Source organism: Propithecus coquereli, unplaced genomic scaffold, assembly GCF_000956105.1.
Source record: "Propithecus coquereli isolate 6110/MARCELLA unplaced genomic scaffold, Pcoq_1.0 Scaffold69, whole genome shotgun sequence".
NCBI lineage: Eukaryota > Metazoa > Chordata > Mammalia > Primates > Indriidae > Propithecus > Propithecus coquereli.
The window spans coordinates 5,068,333-5,091,662 of record NW_012152951.1 but is presented as its reverse complement, the minus strand read 5'-3'; the positions used below and the strand labels follow the sequence as shown (position 1 = coordinate 5,091,662).

The 23,330-nt window shown below is 42.7% G+C and overlaps 1 protein-coding gene across 2 annotated transcripts; it reads right to left on the bottom strand.

Moving 5' to 3' along the window:
* Positions 1 to 905: 905 nt before the first annotated feature.
* SEPHS1 (selenophosphate synthetase 1) lies at positions 906 to 22,933 on the bottom strand. Of its 2 annotated transcripts, none has more exons than XM_012660933.1 (9): positions 20,799 to 22,269; positions 16,746 to 16,849; positions 14,626 to 14,733; positions 13,443 to 13,597; positions 10,621 to 10,711; positions 8,679 to 8,778; positions 4,772 to 4,984; positions 2,651 to 2,835; positions 906 to 1,197 (listed from the first exon to the last, which is right to left on the bottom strand). In XM_012660933.1, exons 1-9 carry the CDS (start codon positions 20,989 to 20,991, stop codon positions 1,177 to 1,179), a joined length of 1,170 nt encoding a protein of 389 aa, XP_012516387.1. In that variant the 5' UTR covers positions 20,992 to 22,269; the 3' UTR covers positions 906 to 1,176. The 2 variants fall into 2 exon arrangements, with proteins under 2 accessions (XP_012516387.1, XP_012516386.1); XM_012660932.1 differs by lacking the exon at positions 906 to 1,197 and adding an exon at positions 22,298 to 22,933 and having other exon boundaries at positions 2,451 to 2,835; positions 20,799 to 21,066.
* Positions 22,934 to 23,330: the final 397 nt, after the last annotated feature.

The window sequence follows — 23,330 nt, the reverse complement described above, 5'->3', positions numbered from 1 at the left end:
GTAACCAGCTAAGCTTTGATATTCCTTCGCAAGTAATTCCTGATGCCTAAAAGGGATTAGGCTGCATTCACTAATTCCATGAATTCTAACAGACCGTACTTTTGGATGCAACTGTGTCATAGGATGTACAGAAAATAAATTCAGTACACCAAGATAAATATACTTCAATGTGAGGTTTTAAAGTGCTACCAGGAAGTCAAATAGTTGCCTACTTATTGTTTACTGAATTTTAAAATGCCCTACACCGATTTTGCCAAGAACTCAGATACTATACTCAATGACAATCACTTGATTCTTCAAGGAACTTTCAAGATACAGGTCTTTTTTTTCCCCCCTCGCTGGGCCATAGCTTAGACATGGGAAATAAACAGAATGGTCAAGATTTAGAAGAAAAATTCCTGCAAAATATACTGCAAAAGCAAATCCACTTTCTTTCCCTCCCTTTCCTCTGCAATATTCCCTTTGAGCTCAGGTTTTCTAATTTTAGGGGGCATCGCCCCATAGTGTCCTCATTTAAAAGATGTTCCTTAGTCCCACAGCCCTGAAATCCTAAGTTAGTAGGGTCTGGGGAACCAGGCAGAGGAGCGTGCTTTTGACAAAGACTCCCAGGTGATTCTAATGCAGGTGGGTCTGGACCACTTTCTAAAACACCAAAGACAGTTCTTCCTTCCAAGATCACATGAATTGCATGGACCTCTAAGTACCCAACAGTATCTCTATAAATATGAACCTTCACGAAGCTGCTTTCCTTAAGTGCATACTCCACTTAGCTCACTTCCTCTCAACAGGCCAGCCACCAAGGAAAACGCGAGCATTCAGGACACGCTCCACGCTGAAAGCAGTTCGGATTTAGTCGTTACTATTTGGGGGGCAAAAAAAAGCTCCACAGTATGTTTCTCTTACTCAGAGGTTTCCAACACGTTTTATTTTGCAGACCACTGGTTTGTAGCGTTTGAGGACCAACATCTGTATAAACTCCTATAAAACGTCCAATCAGTTTCAGTTCTGCAGCGGCCTCTTCTGTACTGCACACCATGCTGGCGGCCCGAGTTCCAGCTGCACACGCATGAAGGCTGCCCGCTGGGTCCTGAGGGAGGAGGGGCATCCATGCCAAAGCCTCTGCCGGGGAGCTGCATCTTTCCAGCGGTGGTTTCCTTCCGCAAGAAGTGCATCGGTCTACACGCGCAGTTTTGGTGCCTGCAAGCGGAAGCATCCGGAAACTTGAAAGACGTGGTGTTTTTCTCTTACGAAGACAAGACACTTGAGGACTCGGTGCCCTTGTGCTTAGGGACAGGAATCCCTCGCGACTGTTTAGTAAGTTAAAATATAAGAAAGCCTCTGTTTTTATGTAACACAGATAACACCTTTTTAGGTTGCCTATTTATTCTAGAACTACAAAATTTAATTCAAGAAAATATAGGTCCCATGAAAGACTTGAAAGTTTTATAAAACTAAAATCTAGTTTTCCCCGATAAATTGTACTTTAGGCAAAAATCCTCCCAATGCTTCTAAAATAATACTAAAAGGGGCATCTGATTATACAAGAGCAATTAAAAAAATTAAATATTTATTTGAATAACAAGTTTTAAGTTCAAGCTGCAATGTTGGCAATGCAGATTTTTAACACAGATCACAAAAAGCGTGCACAAAAAATACTGGCGCGAAGGACAAAATAACGCTAAGAATTAGGCTAAATAGCTGCTGATTTTAAGAAAACAAAAGGCCTGAAATCACTATACAAAATATAAAATGTATTAAACACTACCATCCACGGAACAGTCTTTATTATTGATTATATTTAAAAATTATTTGCGTAATTTATATATTGAATTGTAAATGAGTATTATACATGAACCCCCTTTTGGAAGGCAGTTCCTTCTTGCACTATAGAACAGTATAGTATCATTGCAAAAAGTATCCTTTTTTTGCTATCAAAGAAAACAGTTAATGGTATTACTGTAAATATCAGGAAGGCTACAAAAAAAGAAATACGATTTCTTTTTTGTCTTCAAGTGCTTTCCATGCAGCGTGAAGCACTTGCCTTGTGGAACTCAATGCACTACTGGACAATGTCCTGGGTCCGGGATGCTCTTGAATGGCAAGACCAGGCTTTACAAATCAAAGACTCAAAGGAATCATGCAACCCTCACTCTAGTGGGATACCGTCGTGTGCCACTTACCAACGCTGTCTTTCCAGAACACCATTCAAGACACTTAAAAAAAGATCAGACTTATTTGATAAATATACATAAAATGAAAAGACACAAACTGCTATTTGACACTACTATTGGTAATGTCTGTGCTATGTGAAAGCACCTTTAAAAAGAGCCTATGCGGCAAGAGATAAGTGTCTAAAGATTCAAAATGAATCAACAGTATTGGATAACAATATAATTCTCAACTCAGAAGCTGCCTCAAGATTAGGTGCATCTTCAGTTAATGTAACAGGAAAAAAGGCAATGGATTTTATTTTATTAATTGTATCCACTCACAAATCGACCTAAGGTCACCGGATGTGTAGACACAATGAGATTTTTGTTGTTTATAGTCTTTAATTGAATTGATGATAAAGGAAATAGATCTATTTAAAAACAAAACCAAACAGCTATTTCTGTCTAGATTAAGAGGTGGCCCCGGGTGTGGGATTCACATTTTGAGTGGCCACTTGTGGTGCGACTTCGATGATCCGGGGTTTGTCTATGATCCTGGCTGTGCGGTTGCCCTTCTCTACAATCCCAATAATCCATGCTTGGTGACCTTCGCCGTACTTGGGGGACTTTATCTCTGCACAGAACCGAGCTGCTTGCTCTCGTGGTAAACAGATCAGAAGGCCTCCTGGCAAAGGAAAATAGGAAATGCCATTAGTCATGACATGAGAGCGGCTTCTCTGCCTCTATCCTTCTAAAAAGCTTCTGCTCAGATCCAAGTTCTGTCAACAACTAGCTGCTATTTCCAAGTTGCTCTTCCCATTCGACTAAGAAGCCTGTTCCGTTCTGCAGAATTACCAAGGAATTAGGCAATGTCCTGGTAAACTCCTATCATATTAAAACACACACATACACTCACAAACCAACAAACTTGAAACTGTGAAATTACCTAGGTGTGAACCATTTAATGCTGCGTAGGAGTAAGATGTTTGGGCCTCAATAATGTAATGGTGACAAACAAGAGAACTTCTGCTTTCCAATTGGACTGTTACATGGATTCCTTCATCTTACCAAGAACCTTTTTTTGGTGGTTGTTGGGTTTTTTTAAAATTTCAGACTCATGAAAGTGTTTGCCTCAAAGTATCTAGATTCTAGTCCTGACTCTGGGATTATCTTCAAAACAGAGAAAAGTATAAAATACATTCAAATAAACCTTTGTTACCCGGCATGGTCACTCACACGTGTAACCCCAGCACTTTGGGAGGGCAAGGTGGGGGGAATGTTTGAAGCCAGGAGTTCAAGACCAGCCTGAACAACATAGTGAGATCCCACCTCTACAAAAAAAAATAAAAAGATTAGCCAGGCACAGTAGTGTGTACCTATAGTCCCAGCTACTTGGGAAGTTGAGGCAGGAGAATCACTCAAGCTCAGGAGTTTGAGGCTGCAGTGAGCTATGATCAGACCACTGCACTCCAGGTTGGGTGACAGAGTCTCAAAGTAGTTAATTAATTTAATTAAATAAACCTTTGTTGCTATTTGTAGTAGCTAGGCTGAAACATTTTATTTCTAAGTAGAAATAACACAATCAGAAAAAAAATTTATACCCTACTCTACAAAAAAGAAAAAATTTCTCATATCTATAAAGGAAACAAATTGGTAATATTCATTAATTCATTCAACATCCATTTAACTCCTACTAGGTGGCAGACACTGTTCTAGCCAGATATTGAACCAGCAGGGAACAATCTCTGTCCTCTTGGGGCTTACTTCTAGAAAACATTGTTTTTTTTAAATGGGAATCTGAAGGGTCTTCTCTCTCTAAAGGTTATGAGAGGCTCAGCAGAGTCCTGACACCCCACGCCACCCCCCGTCAGGGCTTTGTGGTCCAGCAGTGTGGTCACCGCCTCTGGCCCTACACTGGAATTATCCGGGCAGCATTTACTGTTACTGAGGCCCAGATCCCCCCAAATGGATCCCACCAGGTTTTCCGGGGGCTGGGTCTAGGCCTGTGACTTTTTTACATTCCCAGGGGAATCCACTCTTGCCGGAGTACAATACTAGAGTTCTAGAGAAAAGGGAATAGAAATGAGAGAAACTAAAAACAAAGGAAAAAAGTAGGGAGCCTTAAAAGATGAAACAGGATTTAAGGTAAAGAGAAAAGAGGAAAAGAAGGGAAAAATAAAAATGGCACTTTGAAGACATAATATACTATTTCGTTCTTAAAACAATGACTTTAGATCTTTAGACATTGTTTTCAAGGAAAAAATATATAGCCTGTTCAATGTGATCTGTATTACAGTTTATTTCAAATGCTAAGTTTCCAGTGAAAATTCAATAATGACTTATTTTCCCCATATTCTCCCTCTCCCACGCCTATCGCCGTATTTCTACATCAGAAAGGAGAGCACAGGTCACCCAACTTAACACTGCTCCATGACACCCAGGACAATGGGGACTGCAGCCCACCTGGGAGGCAGGAGGCACCAGCAGCTAAGGGGCCCAGGCCACCAGGCTGCCCTCCTACAAAGTGGGGTCCCTGGCATGGACTCGACTGCTTCTTTCTCATGGAACTTTCCGTCAGCCTCACTAGTTTAATCCTCAGACTGGGCCCAGCATCCTTGTACCTGACGTCTCTGGGCAGGTCCCGTGCATGAGGCCGAACATGTTTCCGCAGGCCTTGCTCACCGCAGCCATCTTGGCCAGCACGGGAAGGTTGTGAATCACGAACGACACCTCGTTCCTCTGCTGCTTGGCCAGGTTCTGCGCGTGGCCCAGGATCCCAAAGCCTGTGATGTCGGTGGCCGCATGGGCGTTGAACGTGTGCATGAGTCCTGCGGCTGAGAGGGGGCAGAAGGGTGAGTGACTCTGAGGGAAAAATACCTTTCCCAACTCGAAATCTCACATACACCGTTGATCTGAAAATTCCTCATCTGTCAGGGAGATGACTGACATACAGGAATAGTGAAAATGTAATATACTGAAAAATCAACCCAAACCGCAGTGAAATTCTGATTTTTTATTTCAACTTGAACCACCTGGAAACTATCAGAAGCTTCAGTCAATAGTAATTTTCCAGTTAATAAAAAAAACTATACGGAGGAATTATAATCTCAATGGAAGGTAAACCTGGCAAGACTGCCCTAGAATCAAAGAACAGGACTTTTTGAGAATGCCTGACTTAAAATCAAGGTACTCTCGCTAGGGATGAATTAGATTAATTGCCTGAAAGTTTAATCTTTTTGTTTTTTAATTGTAAAAAATGTATACTTTTTGGAGTAGTTTTGGGTTTAGAGAGAAATTGAGTAGGAAGTACAGGCAGTTGGCATGTACCCCTCCCCCAGTTTCGCCTACATTAACACTGGTGTAGTCAGTACCTCTTCCGAGCCAATGCCAATGCGTGACTATTACCTAGAGTCCATAGTTTACATTAGGGGTCACCCCGCGGTCAATTCTGTGGGTTTTTACAAATGTGCAATGACATGTATCTAACATTACAGGATCATGCAGCAGTTTCCCTGCCCTAAAATGCCCTGTGCTCTGCCCGTTCACCCTCCCTCCCCCTGGCCGCCACTGATCTTTCTGCTGTCTCCATAGTTTTGCCTTTTCCAGAATGTCATGTAGGTGGAATCCTGCTGTACACAGCCTTTCCAGATTGGCTTCTTTCCACTTAGCAATATGCATTTAAGGTTCCTCCAAGTCTTCTCATGGCTTGATAGCTCACTGCTTTTTACTGCTCGACACTCCATAGTATGAATGCACCAGTTTGTTTATCCATTTGTCTACTGAACAAATGGCTGCTTCCAAGCTCTGGCAATTATGAGTGATGCTGCTATGAACATCTGTGTGCCAGTTTTTGTGTGAATGTAAGTTTTCAATTCCTTTGGGTAAATACCAAGGAGCACAATTGCTGGATCACATGGTAAATATATTTAGTTTTGTAAGAAACTGCCAAACTGTCTTCCAAAGTGGCTATACCACTTTTCATTCCTACCAGCGATGAATGACAATTCCTTTCATTCCATATATATCCTTGCCAGCATTTGGTGTTGTTAGTGTTTTAGATTTTTGCCATTCTAATAGATGTGCAGTGGTATCTCATTGGTGCTTGAATCTGCAATTCCCTAATGACAAATGATGCTGGGCTTCTTTTTATGTGTTTATTTGCCATTAGTTTATCTTCTTTGGTGAGGTGTCTGTTAAGGTCTTCGCATCATTTTTTAATCAAATTTTTTTTGTTTTATGATTGTTAAAGAGTTTTATGATTGTTAAGAGTTCTTTGGATACCAGTTCTCTTGGATACCAGACCTTTATCAGGTATGTTTTACAAAGATTTCCTCCCAGTCTGGGCTCGTCTTTTCATCCTGTTAACAGTGTTTTTCACAGAGCAGAAGTTTTTTATACTAATAAAAAAGCTCTATTTATCAATTTTTTCTTTTAAAGATAGTGCTTTTAGTGTTGTATCTAAAAAGTTACCGCCAAACTCAAGGTCACCTAAATTTTCCCCTATGTTATCTTCTTGGAGTTTTATATTGTAGTGTTTTACAATTAGGTCTATGATCCATTTTGAGTTAATCTTTATGGAAGGTGTAAAGTCTGTGTCTAGATTCATTTTGTGCATGTGGATGTCCACTTGTTCCTGCACCATTTATTGAAAAGATTCTTTTCTCCACTGAATTGCCCTTTGCTCCTATGTCAAAGATCAGTTTGATTATAGTGTGGATCTGTCTATCTCTGGGTTTTCTATTCTGTTCCTTTGATTTATAACTTTTAAGTTTCTTACAAGTTAGAAAAATATAGAAAATTTTTATTTTAAAATGAATCGCTCAAACGTAGGCAAAAGAAAATTTATTGGCACTTCTCTCTGGTATAGAACATTATCTAGCCATTAAAAAGTATGTGTACGAGGATAGATGATAATATGGAAAAAAGAATTTAGTAACGTTAAATGAATAAAAACAGACTCCAAATAGATACAAAAATTATATTAACTACTAGTTTAAAACAACAGTAAATGACCAACCAAATGTAAAAAAACGTTTTGGAAAAATACATAAAAATACTGTTTTTGGGGGGTGGGAATATGGAACTATGGACAATTTCTTTTTCTCTATTATTTTCCATTTTCTAAAAACTTTTCTATAATGAGCATATAATTCTTTTACAATAGAAAAAATACGTAAAATAAATGGGAAAAGAAGATACATTTAAAAACAAGTTTTAAAATGCAGTGCACCACTGTGAACTGTGGCGAACACTTCGGAAAACAGCGTGGCACTATATGGAAAAGCTGAGGCAGCACTGACCTCTTACACGCGTGCATCAGCAAGCTTGCCCAAGGAGGCTCATGGCAGAAATCCAAATGTCCACCCACAGCGGACCAGGTAAGTCGGTTACACAGTGGAAAATATACAGTGGTGGACATGTTTGAACTATAGCCACACACAACAAGGAAGAATCTCAGGAACGTTAAATGGTGGATGAAACAAGTAAAAAAAAAAAAAAAAAGCAAAACTAATTTATTGTTTGAGGACATAAGCCTATGTGATAAGAAACATTCTAAAATGCAAGAGAACAAACACAAAACTCAGTGGTTATCCCTTAGTAGAAATGCAGGCGATAATTGGGGTGTGGGCACCTCTGGGCTTCCAAGGTCATGTTCTGGAAATTACTTCCAGAATATAAATTTTCTCAATTTCCATTCTAAATGTTGGTTTGCTCCCAAATCATTTACATAGAGCAACCCAACAAGTGTCTTCCAGAAACAGTCTGCCCGGCATGTCAGGTCAGGACTTCAAAAGATCCACAAGAAGTGCTTTCTTCTAAATTGTAAAAATATAACTGGCGCTTTCTACACACATATGAAAGCCAACAAAAGCTGTGAGTATACGATGCTGAAACTACGCCAGGTGATTCCCTTGGCAAGCTTTTTCTGGTACAAGTCACATATAACACTCATTTCCACTGAGGACACGTCATGCATTAGATTCCCATTATCGATGATCCTGGGCTCATGATGGGGTTAGGTCCTGATAAACCCACTGTAAGCTGAAAATGCATTTACTGCACCTAACATCACAGCTCAGCCTAACCTGCCTCACGTGTGCTCAGAACACTTACATTAGTCTACAGTTGGGCAAAATCATCGGACACAAAGCCTATTTTACAATAGAATGCTGAATGTCTCGCATCATCTGCTGAATACTGTACTGACGGTTACAAACAGAATGGCTGTGTGGGTACTCGAAGTACAGTTTCTACAGGATGTGTAACGCTTTCGCATCACAGTGAAGTTAAAAACCACAAGTTGCACCACTGTAAGTCGGGGCCCACCACCTATGGAACCCAAACAGGTGCCACCAGAAGATGGTCTGAAGTCACTGGCCAGATCTGGCCCATGGCCTGTGTCCCCAGCTAAGAGTTTCGGGGGGAGATCAATATGAAGCTGAGACCGCACGTGACCTGCAAAACCTAAAACATTTACTATCTCGGCCTTGGGAAAGTCTGCCAACCCCTCGCCACCCGACGTCGTACCTGTCCTGTTGAGTCTCGCCATGTTCATCATCGCTTCTTGGTAGGCCAACTCCACATCTTCTTGGGTGACCACTAGTTTAATTTTATTCCATTTTTCAGGCTAGTAATAGGAACACAGGTGAGGGAGAAAAGATGGAGAAATCCAATTAATCCTTACTTCTAGCCACTGACAAAAAGAGGAACAAATTTTTCTTAGTCATCTTCTGGGGAGCTTTATCTAATTTTGTACAGAATATTACGTTTTCTAACTCTTTGGTTTTTCTGTGATTAGTATTTTAAGTATCCATTGGACCTGTCGGTACAGTGTCTCTTCTGTTCGCATCCCACATTTCTGTAATCAAGTGTCACGGCTGCTGGGCGTGCACACCTGCAGGACGTCCGGCTGTGCCGCCGCACACACGGGGCTGCAGCCTGTCCCTCTGCGGCAGTGTGTACATCGCATCATTAACAGCTTTGCGTGTCCTCTGTTTCTCCTCCGCGTCTCCCTTATTAAGCTGCCAGCTTTTACTTTCCAAATTGCAATTATATTCTTACTGACTTTAACTGAATTTCGGAGTCAAGCTATGTTGGTGGATCAACGAAAGTGAAAACAACTTTAACTGCGAACACACTGGGGACAACCTCTGGTGAGGTTGTCCAGAAAAGGTGTCAGAAAAAGGACAAAGAAAGCTGTTCTCTCTTTTCCTCAGTCTGATGTTCAAAGAATCTAGCATCACGAGGCTGGGGGCACGGCACACGGACCTCACAGTGCATTCATTACCCTCACGCGTGCATTCGCTTGTTTGTTTTTTAATACTATTACAGAAATCCAACCACCTACCTCCCAACGCAGTAACTAGACGTGAGCAGTAACTTCTGTCTACCCTCATCCCGTTGCCCCGTCGCTTCCTGAGGGGTACAAATTGTTCCGAATTTTGCACTCATCCCCCTGCCTTTTAAAACACAGTACTCTCCCAACGGCTGCCTAAGCGATACATCCCTTGGCTGTTTCTGATCTTTACAGGAAGTATGTTGCGCTGTTACACAATCTTTGGAACTTGCTTTAGTCAATCCTGAGCATTTTAAGAAATACTGGTTGAAAAAAAGCAAAGGTAAGGGAGAACAGAGGGAACCCCGAGCCCCCCGTCTCTGACAGCCCTGCCTCGCCTGCTCCCAGCTCCCCAGCCAGGTCACGCGGGCCTGGGCAGCCGTGCTGGAAAGCTCCTCTGTGCCTTGTTCTTGGCAATGGCCTGACCTTCCACCCCACTTTACACCGCAGGTGGGGAGGAAAAAAAGGCAAAAGAATGGGACAGCCTTAGAGAATCTCTCTACTCTGCTGTATCAAGCTAAAGATACACCTGGTTGATGTAAGACATACAATTGTTGATTATTCTTTTTCAACTGTTTCTCAGGACTAGTAGTTTCAGATGATAGTTGTAGAAATTGCACCATAATATGTGAGAAGATACTACAATCTTATTAATTTGTGAGTTGTTATGGCAATGAAAAAAAGGCAATCTTAAGTATGATTACAGCTCAGTGGAAAAATGGCTCAGGGGAAATATCCTCATATTCTAGATTTACTCTCCATAAGAGAATTATTTATTAAAATGTTCTTAGTTACTAATCAGTTGAAAAAGACAAAACTACCAAACAAAAACTACCTCAAACCCATTACTAAAACAATCTAAATTGTCAACAACCCTGGCTTATTTACATCCAAACCACTACACTCCCACAAATTCTCTGCCACCTTATTTTTTAGTTACGTTTAAGTTGTGAAAGACAGAGCTATCTGGCACCAAACGAACAGACAAAGCCTTCCAAATTCTGTACAGAAAATCCACGAGGCCCCAAGCTAGGGCTTCCCGACTGTGATCAAGCATTCAACATGTGAAACTTGCACTTAATTTACCTGAAAACTCATTCACCCCCCGCCCATCATGCGCAGCGGTTTACTCACAATATCCAGCCACTGGTGCACAGCGACAGCGACTTGTGTCCCCAGGGGTTTCGTCAACACCAGCACGTCCCCTGGCACTGCATTATCTGGCCTAAAGGAAGGAAAAAGGGCCCGTTCTAGTCAAACTAACCAAGGAGATAAACTCATGATTATCATAACAGGAGAAGGAAAATTCTGTTCGAAACATATTTGTTTTTGCGTTTACTTAAATTTAGGCCAACTATCAGCATGTACTGGATTGTGCCTTGCAACTTGATACTAAGGCTACTGCTGGAATAAAGCATTAAACATGAGCCAATTACCTACTAGATTAAATAAAATGGGCACCAAGATGCCAATCACTTAGCCATCAAAGCTTTCATCAGGCCCATGTTGCCCTTCCAGTGTCTATGAGCGTGTGTGTAATTTCCAACACAGACCCACAGAGTTCCACAGTGATTTGAGGCAACAAGACTGCTGTAGCAAAGAATGCTTTGTTTATAATCATTTCTATGAAAGACTCAGGTGGGACTTTTCAGTTTATGAGATTTGGCTGGAATCTGTGGGTCTGATGTCTTAGTGATTCTGAACCCAGGTTCTGAAACTCAGACTGACCGCTAAGAGTTTCCTACTTGGCACCCAGACTCCCAGCTACTCTCTGTGACAGACGGCAATAGGACAAAGGCAACCCTGAAAAGACGACGACTGACCCCCAAAATATCTACCATGTTTGTATCCTCACTGCCAAGACACAGGTCTGCCAGTTCTCTCTTTCCCAGCTTGAGTTGTTCACGTAGCTGTTACAGCCTGACGCTGGACTCCTCAAATACTCACCGAAGTCAGCAAAAACAAAAGCCAGGGCACAGACTTCCAAACCAACACCTTGCTCCCCAGCTCAACCTATACTATTTGTATCCACTCTCAGCTTTGAAAAATATAATTTTGTGATGGTATACAAGAAATCTGTTTTCCAAAAACTAGACTTGAAGACATGAATGTCTTTCGATTTGGACTCAGCTATGAAGCTGACATGTTCTTGCATTTCAACAGTTTTATGCAACCTATGAACTCGTATCAATAAGGTAGGTGTGATAAAACTGGTTATTTTTAAGGTTATGAGCCGTATTAGACAAAATGTAATTATGTATATAGGCTCATTCATCTTTTACAAAGTAAACATAATGCACTGGCAAAAAAATTCATAAAAAGTGGTTATATCCTTTTTTTCTTCCTCCAATTTTTTGCTACCATTAAGTTCTTTTTCTACCAGAAAGCTGGAATCTGTGAGACAGATGGAATTCAGGGTCTTTTGCCCCATCTAAGTGGAAAGTTTGAGGATTAATGACATAAAACATGCACTGGGAAAATAAAACCTTAAATAAAATGCAAGATCCTTAATAGGAAAGCTGTCAGATATTGATCCTAAAAGGAGCTCCCATCAATTGAAAAATGGGCGAAAGATAAGAATATATGAAAAACATGCTCAACCTTACTCACAAGAATGAGGTTAAAAGCACCCAACAGATTGGTGCAGACTCGGAAGTCTGTTAACACACTGTGCTGGTTAGGATGTGGGGAAACCAACACTCCCATTCACTGCTGATGGAACATAAATTGGTAGCAAAACTAGAAGCACACATCCCATCTAACCGAGCAATTCTATTAAAAAAATCTTACCTACAGATGCACACGTGCAAAAAGATGATCTAAGTACAAGGTAACTCACTGGAGTATTATTTGTAATGTCAAAATGATGGAAAATATTCTAAATGTCAGTAGTAGGTTGGTTAAAAATAAACAGGGACTGGCACAGAGGCTGCCTCTGGGAGACAAACTGGAGGCCCAGACACAGGTGAGGGCCTCTGCATCACAGATCCTTTTTATACTTTGAATTCTGAACCATGCAGACATGGTACCTTATTAGTACCTATTCAAAAAATAAAATAAATAATTGGAGTTTCCACCTCCTTCAGAAAATAGAACACGTAGCTTTTCTTAAGAAAACATCAGATATGGAAAGTGATGACTTCAGTTAAGAGAGAAACTTCTCCAAAGAAGATATACAAATGGGGAATAAGCACGTGAAAAGATGCTCATCATCACTGGTCATCAGGCAAATGCAAAATGCAGATCAAAACCCACGAGATACCACTTCACACCCACTAGGGCAGCGCGAGTCAGACGGACAGACTAAAAATAAGCCTGGGAGGGGAGGTGGGGAAACCGGAATTCTCATACACTGCTGCTGGGAATGCGAAATGGCGCAGTCGCTTGGGAAACCAGTCTAATGGTTCCTCAAGTAAGACACAGTTACCAAACGACCCAGTCCATTCTTAGGTACAGACCCAAGAGAACTGGAACTTAGGACCAACGAAAAACTTGCACCTGAATGCTCGCAGCAGCACAATAGGTGGAAACAACCCAAAGGTCCATCGACTGATGAAAGGACAAACAGAATGTGAGAGATGCCCGTACAATGGATGATTCAGCCACCAAAGAGAAAGCAGTACTGACTTATGCCGCAGTACGGATGAACCTTGAAAATATTATGTAAGTGAATGAAGCCAGACATAAAATGTCACACGTTGTATGATTCCATTTATATAAAATGTCCAGAATTGGCAAATCCCTAGAGACAAAAAGTGCATCAGTGTTTGCCAGAGGACGGGGGGAGGAAGGAATTGGAAGTGACTGCAAATGGACACAGGGTTTCTTTTTGGGGTGATGGAAATGTTCTGGAATTGGATAGTGGTGACGGTTACACAACCCTGTGAATACTAAAAACCAATAACTTGTATATTTTTAAATGCTGAATTACATGTTATATAAAAAAATCAACTTACATGATAAATTCATTTGGCTGGCAGACAGTTGTAGCAACTCCTCCCAGAACAATCCAGGGGTTCAATACTGTTTGGCCACCTGTTACAGATGTCCCTGCTTCCTCTGCTGCGTCTTTAAAACCCTGTATAATCAGGGGCATCACTTTATCTCTTTCCTAGGATTTAAAAGGACACATATGAAAAGTCAAATAGTTCTATTCAAAACCCAGAAAGAGGGCTCTACATTTATAGTTAGAAAAAGAACTGCAAAATCCTAAAGGAAGTCCTGCAAGTTTACACAGGGCAGAATGTAACAAAAGCCAGGGAATACTTCACATCGTAACCACTTTATCAACGCTGGAAGACGTTCTGGGTAACAATGTGAACCACGCCTGGACAACTCTGTATGTGACACAGTCCACAGGACTGGCCCTAAGTGTGATGACCACTAGAAGTCAGCTCTCTGATGCTCCTTAAGGATCCCAAGACCAGCTCACTACGCTCACGTACCCCTGCCCTCGAGGCTTCCACCCTACCAAGGAGTGCGAAGATTGGCTGAGGGCTACCAACAATGCACACCTGCAAAGCCCTTGCTGAGGCCACAGTGCACAGTGATGACCACAGCACACATTCTAGGGCAGAAAAGGGCCTACTGCAAACTCGCATTTCTGTAAGGTAGGGCAAACTGTTGGGGTCTTTTTGGACGAAAACAAGTACCTGTCAAAAGTCACTTAAATGGAAATTCACTTCTGGTTCAAGGACACCGAGGCCTGGGCACATGAACATGTGATGGCCCCACCCCCACCCGTCTACACCAGTGACACCCCCAGCCACCAACAGAGAAGGTGCCTGGCCCTACGTGGCACCTGTCCCCGATTCGTAGGGCTGTGCCTGATCCCCAGGACTGGCACTGAGGCACTATTACTATGGCCAGAACTTTATTAAAACAAATACCCAGAAATGTCTTGGTTTCAGTCTACCCGGAGGAGAGAAAGGGAGCAGGTGGTAGAGATGAAAAGATGAACAGGCCAGACTCTCTCATTTTAATTTACTGGTAACTGCCAAAAAGTGGAGAGCCGGAAGGAATACTGGAAGCCATATGGCCTGGGCGCCTCACTTTCCAGATGGGAAACGAAGTCTAACCAAGTCCAGTGATGCGACCACAACACGCAGACCGGTGAGCAGCTGGGCGCCTCCTACTTACCCTATCGGTCATTTTATTACTGACTCCGAGGAGCATCAGCATATTGTCACATTCTGTGACCCCCATCGCGTAGAGGTCACTGAGGACATTGGCACATGCTATCCTGCCCTGGGAAGAGAGGGGAAATGTGAGAAAGGATAACTGGGGACTTTCCATCTGTAGAAACAAAGAGTGAGCCCACAGAATGACCTCCAAGGACAGCCTGGGGACTTTCCAGGAAGAGCAGCTACTGGGACGTGGTCCTCAGTTTCCACGATTTACAAGACTACGTTTGTTTAACCACAGAACCACTAGGCCATTTACCTTTTTCCCAGATATTTCTGTTTCCACCTCTTCTTTCTAGTGCAGAACAGAGAATTTACAAGCTGTTTCCCATTCTAAATATTGGGAGAAGTCTGCGGTTTATTTAGGCAGGGGAAGGTATGTTGGGGGGTGGGTAATGACAGGAGGAGGTTAGAATCCATGGTCTAGGAGGGAGGTATGCAGTGCAAACGTCTGAATACAACTGTCCTAAAGCAAAATTAGAAACAGCCACTTATCCCAGATTCTAAAAAATGTTGATTTTAGTGGTTAGAGAAGGAAATGGTTTTTGTGCACTTGGATTGAGAAATTCTTACAGCTTTTGTTCAAGGCTGTAGGAATCAAACAGGAAAATCATCTTGTTTGAAAAAAAAAAAAAAAAAAAAAAAGAAAAGAAAAAACATCCAGGGTTGAAGTCATACTGTTTTTGAAAAAAAAGAGAAGCAGTTTCCAGTAAACTGTACCGTTTTATTAGGAGCTTTAAAATACAACTCAATAGAAATGTGATAATGAAGATTTTTTTTTGCCATTGGAGATTTTTAAAGTGTAAGCTGCCATTGTCTAAATCATTATTTTTTATAGACGGTAAAGAGAAAATGACAATTTCTCCTTCTGACATAAGGACAATTAAACTCCAAAGTAGTATCATTTCCGATGACTGTTTATTGGCTTGTTTGGTGCTTTCTTATAAATCCCTAATAGATCAGCAATGCAGCTCAATAACCTTCTGTAGATACACTTTCAACATCACCAAGCCTAACAGGGGGCCTGCAACTTAGAGATGCCAAGGACTGGTTAGCATGGCAGTGACTTGCTTGCTGCCCCTTCTTCTCTGGGCATTCTCTCTTTAGCAGATGCTGCAAAAAGGACCATTTCCGGTTCCGGCCATCTCCGCCACCTGGTCAGGTGGGACAAGGGTGTGGCTTATCTGCCCAGTCTCCAGAGTATTGCTCTAGAGCAGAGAACAGATGGATACGCAGAGGGAATATAGGTTTCCAATAAACTGTTTACTTGTCACTGGCACCTGAGACATGAGCGTCCATTTGACTACCTCGTGGTGAAGTCCCTGTGGGTGCAGCTCAATCCCAGAGTCCTTGCTACCCAGGAAGGACAGCTGGCATTTTATAGCAAATGGAATATTCCCAATCTCTTCATTGGCTCCTCTTGGCTGGCAGAAAACTGGGATTAAAGGTTGGGTGGATCAAAGAGCAGCTGGCTGCAATCAGGCACCGAACGACTGGGAAACGCACCTGCGAGTGCATGGTCAGCAGCTGGGAACTTCAACTCCGGGCTCAGAGACGTGTTACACACAGCAGCGTGTAACATCATGGTGGGTGAGTGTGTATGTGGCGGGGCGGGGGGAAGTAACCGGATATCAGAATAAATGCTCAAGAAGTCTAACTGTGATGAGATGCTAAGCTCCTGTATTTCTGGGAGGAAACATTTAGGATCGGTCCTATTACAAGGTGTAGCAACATCTCCATCCTAAAACACAGGAATGTCAAAGAAAGAAAGGCGCAGGGAAGAAGAAAACGACAAAGACGTTAGTCCGCAGACACTCAGCAACAGGTGTTCTCACACACAGACGCGTGCTCAGCCGCAGCAGCAGAGGGACTTCCCTGCTTCCACTGTAACCGCTTCACGCGTCGTGCCAAGTGTGAGCAGGGGACAGGTCACACAGCCCCAGTGGGGGAGGCAGGGCGGGGTCGGTGTAATCTGGATGTTACAGAAACAAAACCAAAAACCCACCCACACGGACACAAAACCCCAGTCATAACCAAAAACCGAACGCATAAGCAGCTCTGGTTACAGAAACTTACCATCATGTAGGGGTCGTCCACGATAGGATAAATGTAATCCGTGGTTTGAACCAAGGAAAGACCACCGTGCCTCAGAGGAATGACGCAAGTATCCATTCCAATGCCTGCGGAGATGGAAGTCGTCAGCACCCACACATGGAACGGGAAAGCCATTTCGCGTTACAGCACAGTGCCCGAACAGGAAGAGCCCTGTGCGAGATACGTACGGAGACGGCACGCTGCCAACGAAGCCATGTGTTTCCTATCAAGAAGCGTAACTGAAATAAACCTGAAACATAACTAGCTCGAGATAGGAAACAGGAATAAAAATGGTACTCATCAAGACTTAATTTCAATATGGCGCAATTTTTAAACCTTAATGAGGCCTTGAATAAAAATTTTCCTTTTTACTATATTATTTTTTCTTCTATTATTTTACTGTATTACTGTATCATGTGCCTGGCACCATAGAGACTTGCTTTAAAGATAAGAATAGTACAAACGGAACTTGGGTTATTTTATCCATAGTTTACTCTGAGTACATCTTTAGATGTTATCCTGCTTTCCCAACAGAAAATCTGTAAAATATTTTACAAATAGAAAATGCTATTACTTTTACATTTTAATCAAAAATAAAAATGACAAAAAAGGAAAGGACAATGCCAGATCGGCGATTTCTTTATTTCCAGTTAAGCATGTATATAACCACTCTGGCACCTACGTAATCCACTTGTTATATAGGTTCCCAAAAGCCTTTTTTAAGAAGAAATCTTCAAATTTCATGTTATTCCCCTAGTAAAAAAAACTTATAAATGCAACCTCTGCTAACTCATAATATGAACAGGGACTGGCCTTAAGTTTAACTTCTGTCCATTAAAAAGAAAACTGCTAAACAAGCCTGGGAGAAATTTAGAAATAAAAGTTATTCCTAAATAGTTAGAAAGACAGTATGGACAACTGATGGGCTAATTAGAAAAAAATTTCTTTTTCCTGAAATCAAGTGTTGAAGTACTCAAGACGAGCTACCATAGCCTGCATTTCTTTAAAAATCACCTATAATGCTGACATTTTACAAGTTCAAGCCTGGCATTCCCACCAGGTAAGCTGAATACAGAGTGCTTCCCTACACCCCCTTTGGCAGGACAGCCTTCTGCCCTTTCGTAAAGTACAGCTGTTCCTCAGTATCCGCAGGGGACTGGTTCCAGGACCCCTGACGGATGCTAAAATCCACGGATGCTGAAGTCCCGGATATAAAAAGGTGTAGTATTTGCATACAACCTATGCACACCCTCCTGTATACTTTAAATCATCTCTAGATTACTTATAATACCGAATACAACGTAAACGCTATGTAAATAGTCGTTATACTGTATTATTTAGGGAATAATGACAAGGAAAAAATGTCTACACATGTTCAGTACAGATGCAACCATCCATTCTTTTCTCTGAATGTTTTCAGTCCGTGGTTGGTTGAATCCACGGACGAGTACCCTTTGGATGAAGGGCTGGCTGTATTTGCACTTTGCAGTCCAACAACCATAGGCAACAAAAATAAGGAAGACGTATAGAAGGAAGCGAGTCACGTGTTGGACTCTACTCCATACGTTTGGAATTCCACACACAAGAAGAATTAATTATATCTGAACCACAATAAAACTGACCTTTCACATTTTACATAAAGAAAACAGTATACTGAGAACCCCCATGTCAGTATCACGATAGTGACAGACCTAACAGAGGCTGGGCCATGCAGGTACCTTATCTTTCCTGATGCAAAAATAAAATCAAGTTTTGTGATTGTGAAGGCAGGCTGATTTTTTACTGAACTAGATGGCAAAACAGAAACTCTTGGTGGAAGACCCAGCTAGGGAATACAGAATTTAATTTCAGAATAGCAAGTCTCACAGATCTGAGACAACAGGAATATACTTTACTAGTGATCAGTTTTCATTTGGCAGACAGGAATATGTATGATAATTCACGTAAACAGCAGTTACGTACGCAGCCTCTCGGAAATTTATAAAACAATGCTCTTTAGCACTTACATGGAAATAGGGTAAGAATCACACTTTAACTTAATGGATTCTCCCTAAATTGATAGCTCCAACAGCTGGTTATTCTGTGTCTAGTAAGATTTACTTTGGAAAAGAGTGAAATGTGACTACTAGCAAAAATTTAAATTACACATGCGGCTTGCCTTGTATTACTTTTGGACAGCTCTAGAGTGATCAGTTTAGAAATCACCTACTAAGTTTCATGGAAGGAAGAGAGAAGGGGTGAGCCTGAGATGGGTTATAGGCCTTGAAAAGCTAGGGTTTCAAGTTGAAAGAGAGGGACAGTCCAGGCAGAGGGCAAGGAGGACCGGAGGAAAATGCCGCAGAGTCGGGGGAAGCCTTGAACACCAGTTCAGGTTTAATTATCAAGAGGTAATGGGGAATTCTAGAACATTTTCAGCAAGATTGACACCCTCCATTGAGAGAAATAACCCAAGTCATCATACTGCTACCACCATCACCAGCAGCAATCAATACGTGACAGCTCTTATGTACCAGGCAACAGATTTATCATTTCTTCAGTTAGGATACACCCAGTAAACATGTACAGGTTTAAAAGCTGTTTTGGTTCATCCTTCAATTATATCATTTCAGAATCCAGGAAATATGATCTTCGATTAGAAAAAAATTAAAACCATAAACATACATGTGTGTGTATACATAAAAACATATACATGCATACACACACATGCATTATGTATGCAGGTATAAATACACACCGTACAGAAACACAGAAAATTTCTGGTACCCACACAATGTCTAACGGTATCGTTATCCCATTTCATAGATTAGGAAACTGAGACTCAGGAGGGTTAAACAACATTAGTGACTAGTAAGTGACAGTGCCGGGGGAGTTATAAGTAGCAGTTATTACTTCATCCATAAGGTTTCTATTTCATTTGTTTTTGACCATTAAACAATTATCTTTCTTGACAGGTACCGAAGAGTTTCCCCAGTACATTCTCATTTCTTGATAAGGAAGCAGACATGGAATCCAACTCACTCGCCGTTATTTACCCACAGCTTACACATCAGCTGGACAAGAGGGACAGTTTTCGAACTGACTCTTAGGGTCCTACAGGCCACTAGAGCCTGGGTTATAAGTTTTCCTCCTTCCCAATCAAGGCAACTCTGCTTTTATCTATACTGTGCGCTCAAAACCAAGGTGGTAAGACGGGGCTTTACAACAAAATAATGGGCAAAAATAAAATGAAAACCTTATGTAAGAAAGCTGATCGAGTCACAAGGTCACTACAGAATACTCAAACCCCCAGAATACACGTCAAACGCGCACAGGTAAAGTGATCACGGTCGTGCATCAGGTACTTAATAAACCACACAATAAACACTAGTAAACAATATCCCAAGCACCTAGAATTTCTTTCCAAGCTCTCTGGGAAAAAAGAAACTGCTACTGACATCAGGAATTTAGTAGGGAAAAGAACACGGCTCTCATCTCAGATGACAATCTGGGGTCAAGTACAAATTCATCTGGTTGTCTCGGCCCCTTTTGTGTCTGGAGCAGTCCTGTCCCCCGCTTCCCTCCACCCCGAAATTGTCAATGAATGCGCACTGCAGAGGACCCCCAATTCCCTCCCCAACAGTCACTGTTCTCCAAGTACGGTAGAGGATGCTTAAAGTATCGCCTTTCCTAGAGCAACGAAGAGAATGTAAGCATTTTAGGGGTCGTTTTGGGAAAAGGGGATAAGAGTTTCTGTCTAATCTTCAGCTAAGCAGAAAATATGATTTAATTAAAACATGCCTTTTACTGTAATATAATTATCTCAATTGCATACTCTATAGTTTAAAAATTGTTATAGTGCATATCTTGATGCTTTTCAAGTACTTCCTCCAAATAAGTTAGAACAACATAACATAGGTATCATTGGATTGCTCTTTGAGTCCTTACAAAAACTGAAGAAAGAAAAAAAAAGGCAACATGGGAGGAGGTAAGTAGAGAACTCTGGTTTTTGACTCACTGATGGGTTGCAGACTATCAAAGAAACAACAGTATACATACCAAGCCTTGGCATAACGGCTCCCAGAAACTGCTCATCTTCTTGGAAGTGGTTCTCTTGCAAGGGTTCCAGCAATTTCTGCAGGACATCTTGGGGCACCTTGCAGCCTGTGCCCTTCAGCTCGGTGAATCTGGTTAGCCGGAAGCTCTTGTCCAACTCATAACTCTCCGGGTTAAAGGACTCCCGCGTAGACATGGTTCTTGGGCCCACTCCTCACAGCTCAGCCCCTCCCCTCCCTCTCCTGGTTGGCTGAGTCCTTGACAGATCCACCTAGGTATTGCCAAAACACAAAGACACCATTCAAAGAATTCCCACAGTACTGTCGAGCATCCAGTGAACACAAGATAGGGAAAAGTAAATGTGACTCAGGGCTACTGATCCTCTCATCACAGTGACAACACACAAGCCAGAATAAAGCATTTCATAAAGGGACTGAACCATCACGGTCAGCTACGGAAGGCCCGCATCTGGAGTGGGGTTATAATTGTGGCAAGAGGGCCAGCGAGGAAAGTTTCCTCTGAAGAAGGACGGACAGGACAGCAGGTTGAACAGTAAGTCCCAAAGGTTCTTCCAGGGTGCGGTATTACAACTATATTGCTGGTCCCTTCCTCTGTCAACCTGGCAGCGCCATGGTTTAGAAAGCAGAGGTTCTCGCTAAGGTGACTTTTCTGGAAAACCTTTTGATATCTTTTGGTATCTCACACAGCAAAGTGAACCGCCTAATACAGAAACTTAGTGGGAAAGGACAATCATGCAAATGCACTGGACGAAATTCCTTTTGATGCTTTGATGCTGAGTCCTAATCTTAGAAAAACACGTTTTCCCTCTGAGCCAGGAGTATGCAACACAATCCAAACCCAATAGGAGGCCTCGCTCAAGGACACAACTTAAAAACTGGAATGGCTGTTTAGCACAGCAAGGTTTGTGTTCTTCAAGAGAGCGCTTGGAAAGTTCTCTGATGTTTCAATGCAATGCTATTTCCTAGAAAGCAAACATCCCACCCAACAAAACCAGCACACACGTCATTGACAAAACATGCTACTGCTCATTACCGTTTCATTGTAGAACTAATACAGTAAATTTAACCATACTAAACCACTAGCATTTATAGTACTGGGTACCACCACAAGTTTCTGGACTAAGACTTTCTAAGTTTTTTAGCCTTTGGGGCTCAAGCAAAAACCAACATGTGCTCCTAGGGTTTACAAACCTCCAGACTGATGCTTTACTGGGCATAGAATTACAGACACCCCAAGTTTTAGGGTCAGTTTTCCCCATAAAATTTATGATTAAGAACATAATTCCCATTTATAGAGTTTTCCATCCCCTGGGAAGCATATCACTCATTTAAAATAAATCCCACAAAGCCTGAGTATGGGCAGTCATCCAGACTGTCCTCGTTACAAAAACATGTTTGGGATGGACAGTGGAGCAGGAATTTCAGTGGGAAACCTACCACTCTACAGGAGTAAACCTTCCAACACGATTCCCAGAAACCAACCTGCCCCAAAACAGCAGGCGAGCAAAGCGAGTTACAGAGATGGGACTTTCGAAGCCATCTTAGAGCTAGGAAAAAGTTTGAATACACCATTTTCACTTGGAAGGCCCTGGAACAAAAACAACAAAGTCCTTTCCTCACGAAATGCCTTGCGTTTAACACCGCCTCGCCACTACCGGGGGAAAAAAAAAAAAATCCAACTCACGAGGTATCCAGTTATTTTCCTACCTCCAAGCCCTATCCCTCTCCCCATCCTCAAAAACCGGGGAGGAGAATTTGGGGGACTAACTTTCCCAGAGTTTTCAGGGGGGGAAAGTTTAAAACACCTTCAATCAAGAAGGCGCTCCGGAGTTTTAAAATTCCAAATGGAACGAGGGACACGAATCCCAGACTCACATCCCGACCTTAAAGAAGAACAAATTTTTACATTTCTGGAGGGGCTGGGAGAGCGGAGGGGGTGCTTGGGTAAATCTGGAGTAATTAAACAAAGGAGGGTGGGAGGTAAAGGTGCAAAATAAGACTCGGTCTACACCGGCCCAGAAGCCACATGTTTACACCTTTAAAACAATGACATGAATATTTAAAGCTAACGTTTAACCCTTTCCAGCCCAGGCACATTTCCATTTGTTCAAACGAGCGCGGGGCGCGGAGCCCGACAAGCCGGGGGGCCCGGCCAGCGGGGCGGGGACGGGTGCGACCCCCGCCGGCCCAGACCTACCTACCCCCGCGCCCCGAGCCCCGCAAATGCACAAAGGGGCGGCCCCCGCGGCGTGGGCGCAGGGCCCGGCGCTCTCCATGAAGCCCGCGGCGGAGGCGGCCTGAGCGCGGAGGACGGCACTCGGGGACACCTTAAGTCTCGGGCTGCCGCCTTTAGAGGCTCCGCGGGCCGGCGGGCGGGCGGAGGCGGCGCGGAGCCCCGAACCGGGCCATCCCGCGCCGGACTCCCGACGGCGGCGGCGGGGGCGGCGGGAGACGCGCGCGGCCCCCGGCGCGGGGAGGGCGAGAGGTGAGCGCGGCCCAGCGGCCCGGCCGGGGC

What these genes read in the sequence shown, in the direction of transcription:
- SEPHS1 (XM_012660932.1), bottom strand. Translation starts at nt 20,991, where the DNA reads ATGTCTACGCGGGAGTCCTTTAACCCGGAGAGTTATGAGTTGGACAAG. An exon ending in AGCCGTTATGCCAAGGCTTG is followed by an intron (nt 16,850 to 20,798) that starts GTATGTATACTG and finishes CCATCTCCGCAG; the next exon opens with GCATTGGAATGGATACTTGC. An exon ending in TGGACGACCCCTACATGATG is followed by an intron (nt 14,734 to 16,745) that starts GTAAGTTTCTGT and finishes CTCTCTTCCCAG; the next exon opens with GGCAGGATAGCATGTGCCAA.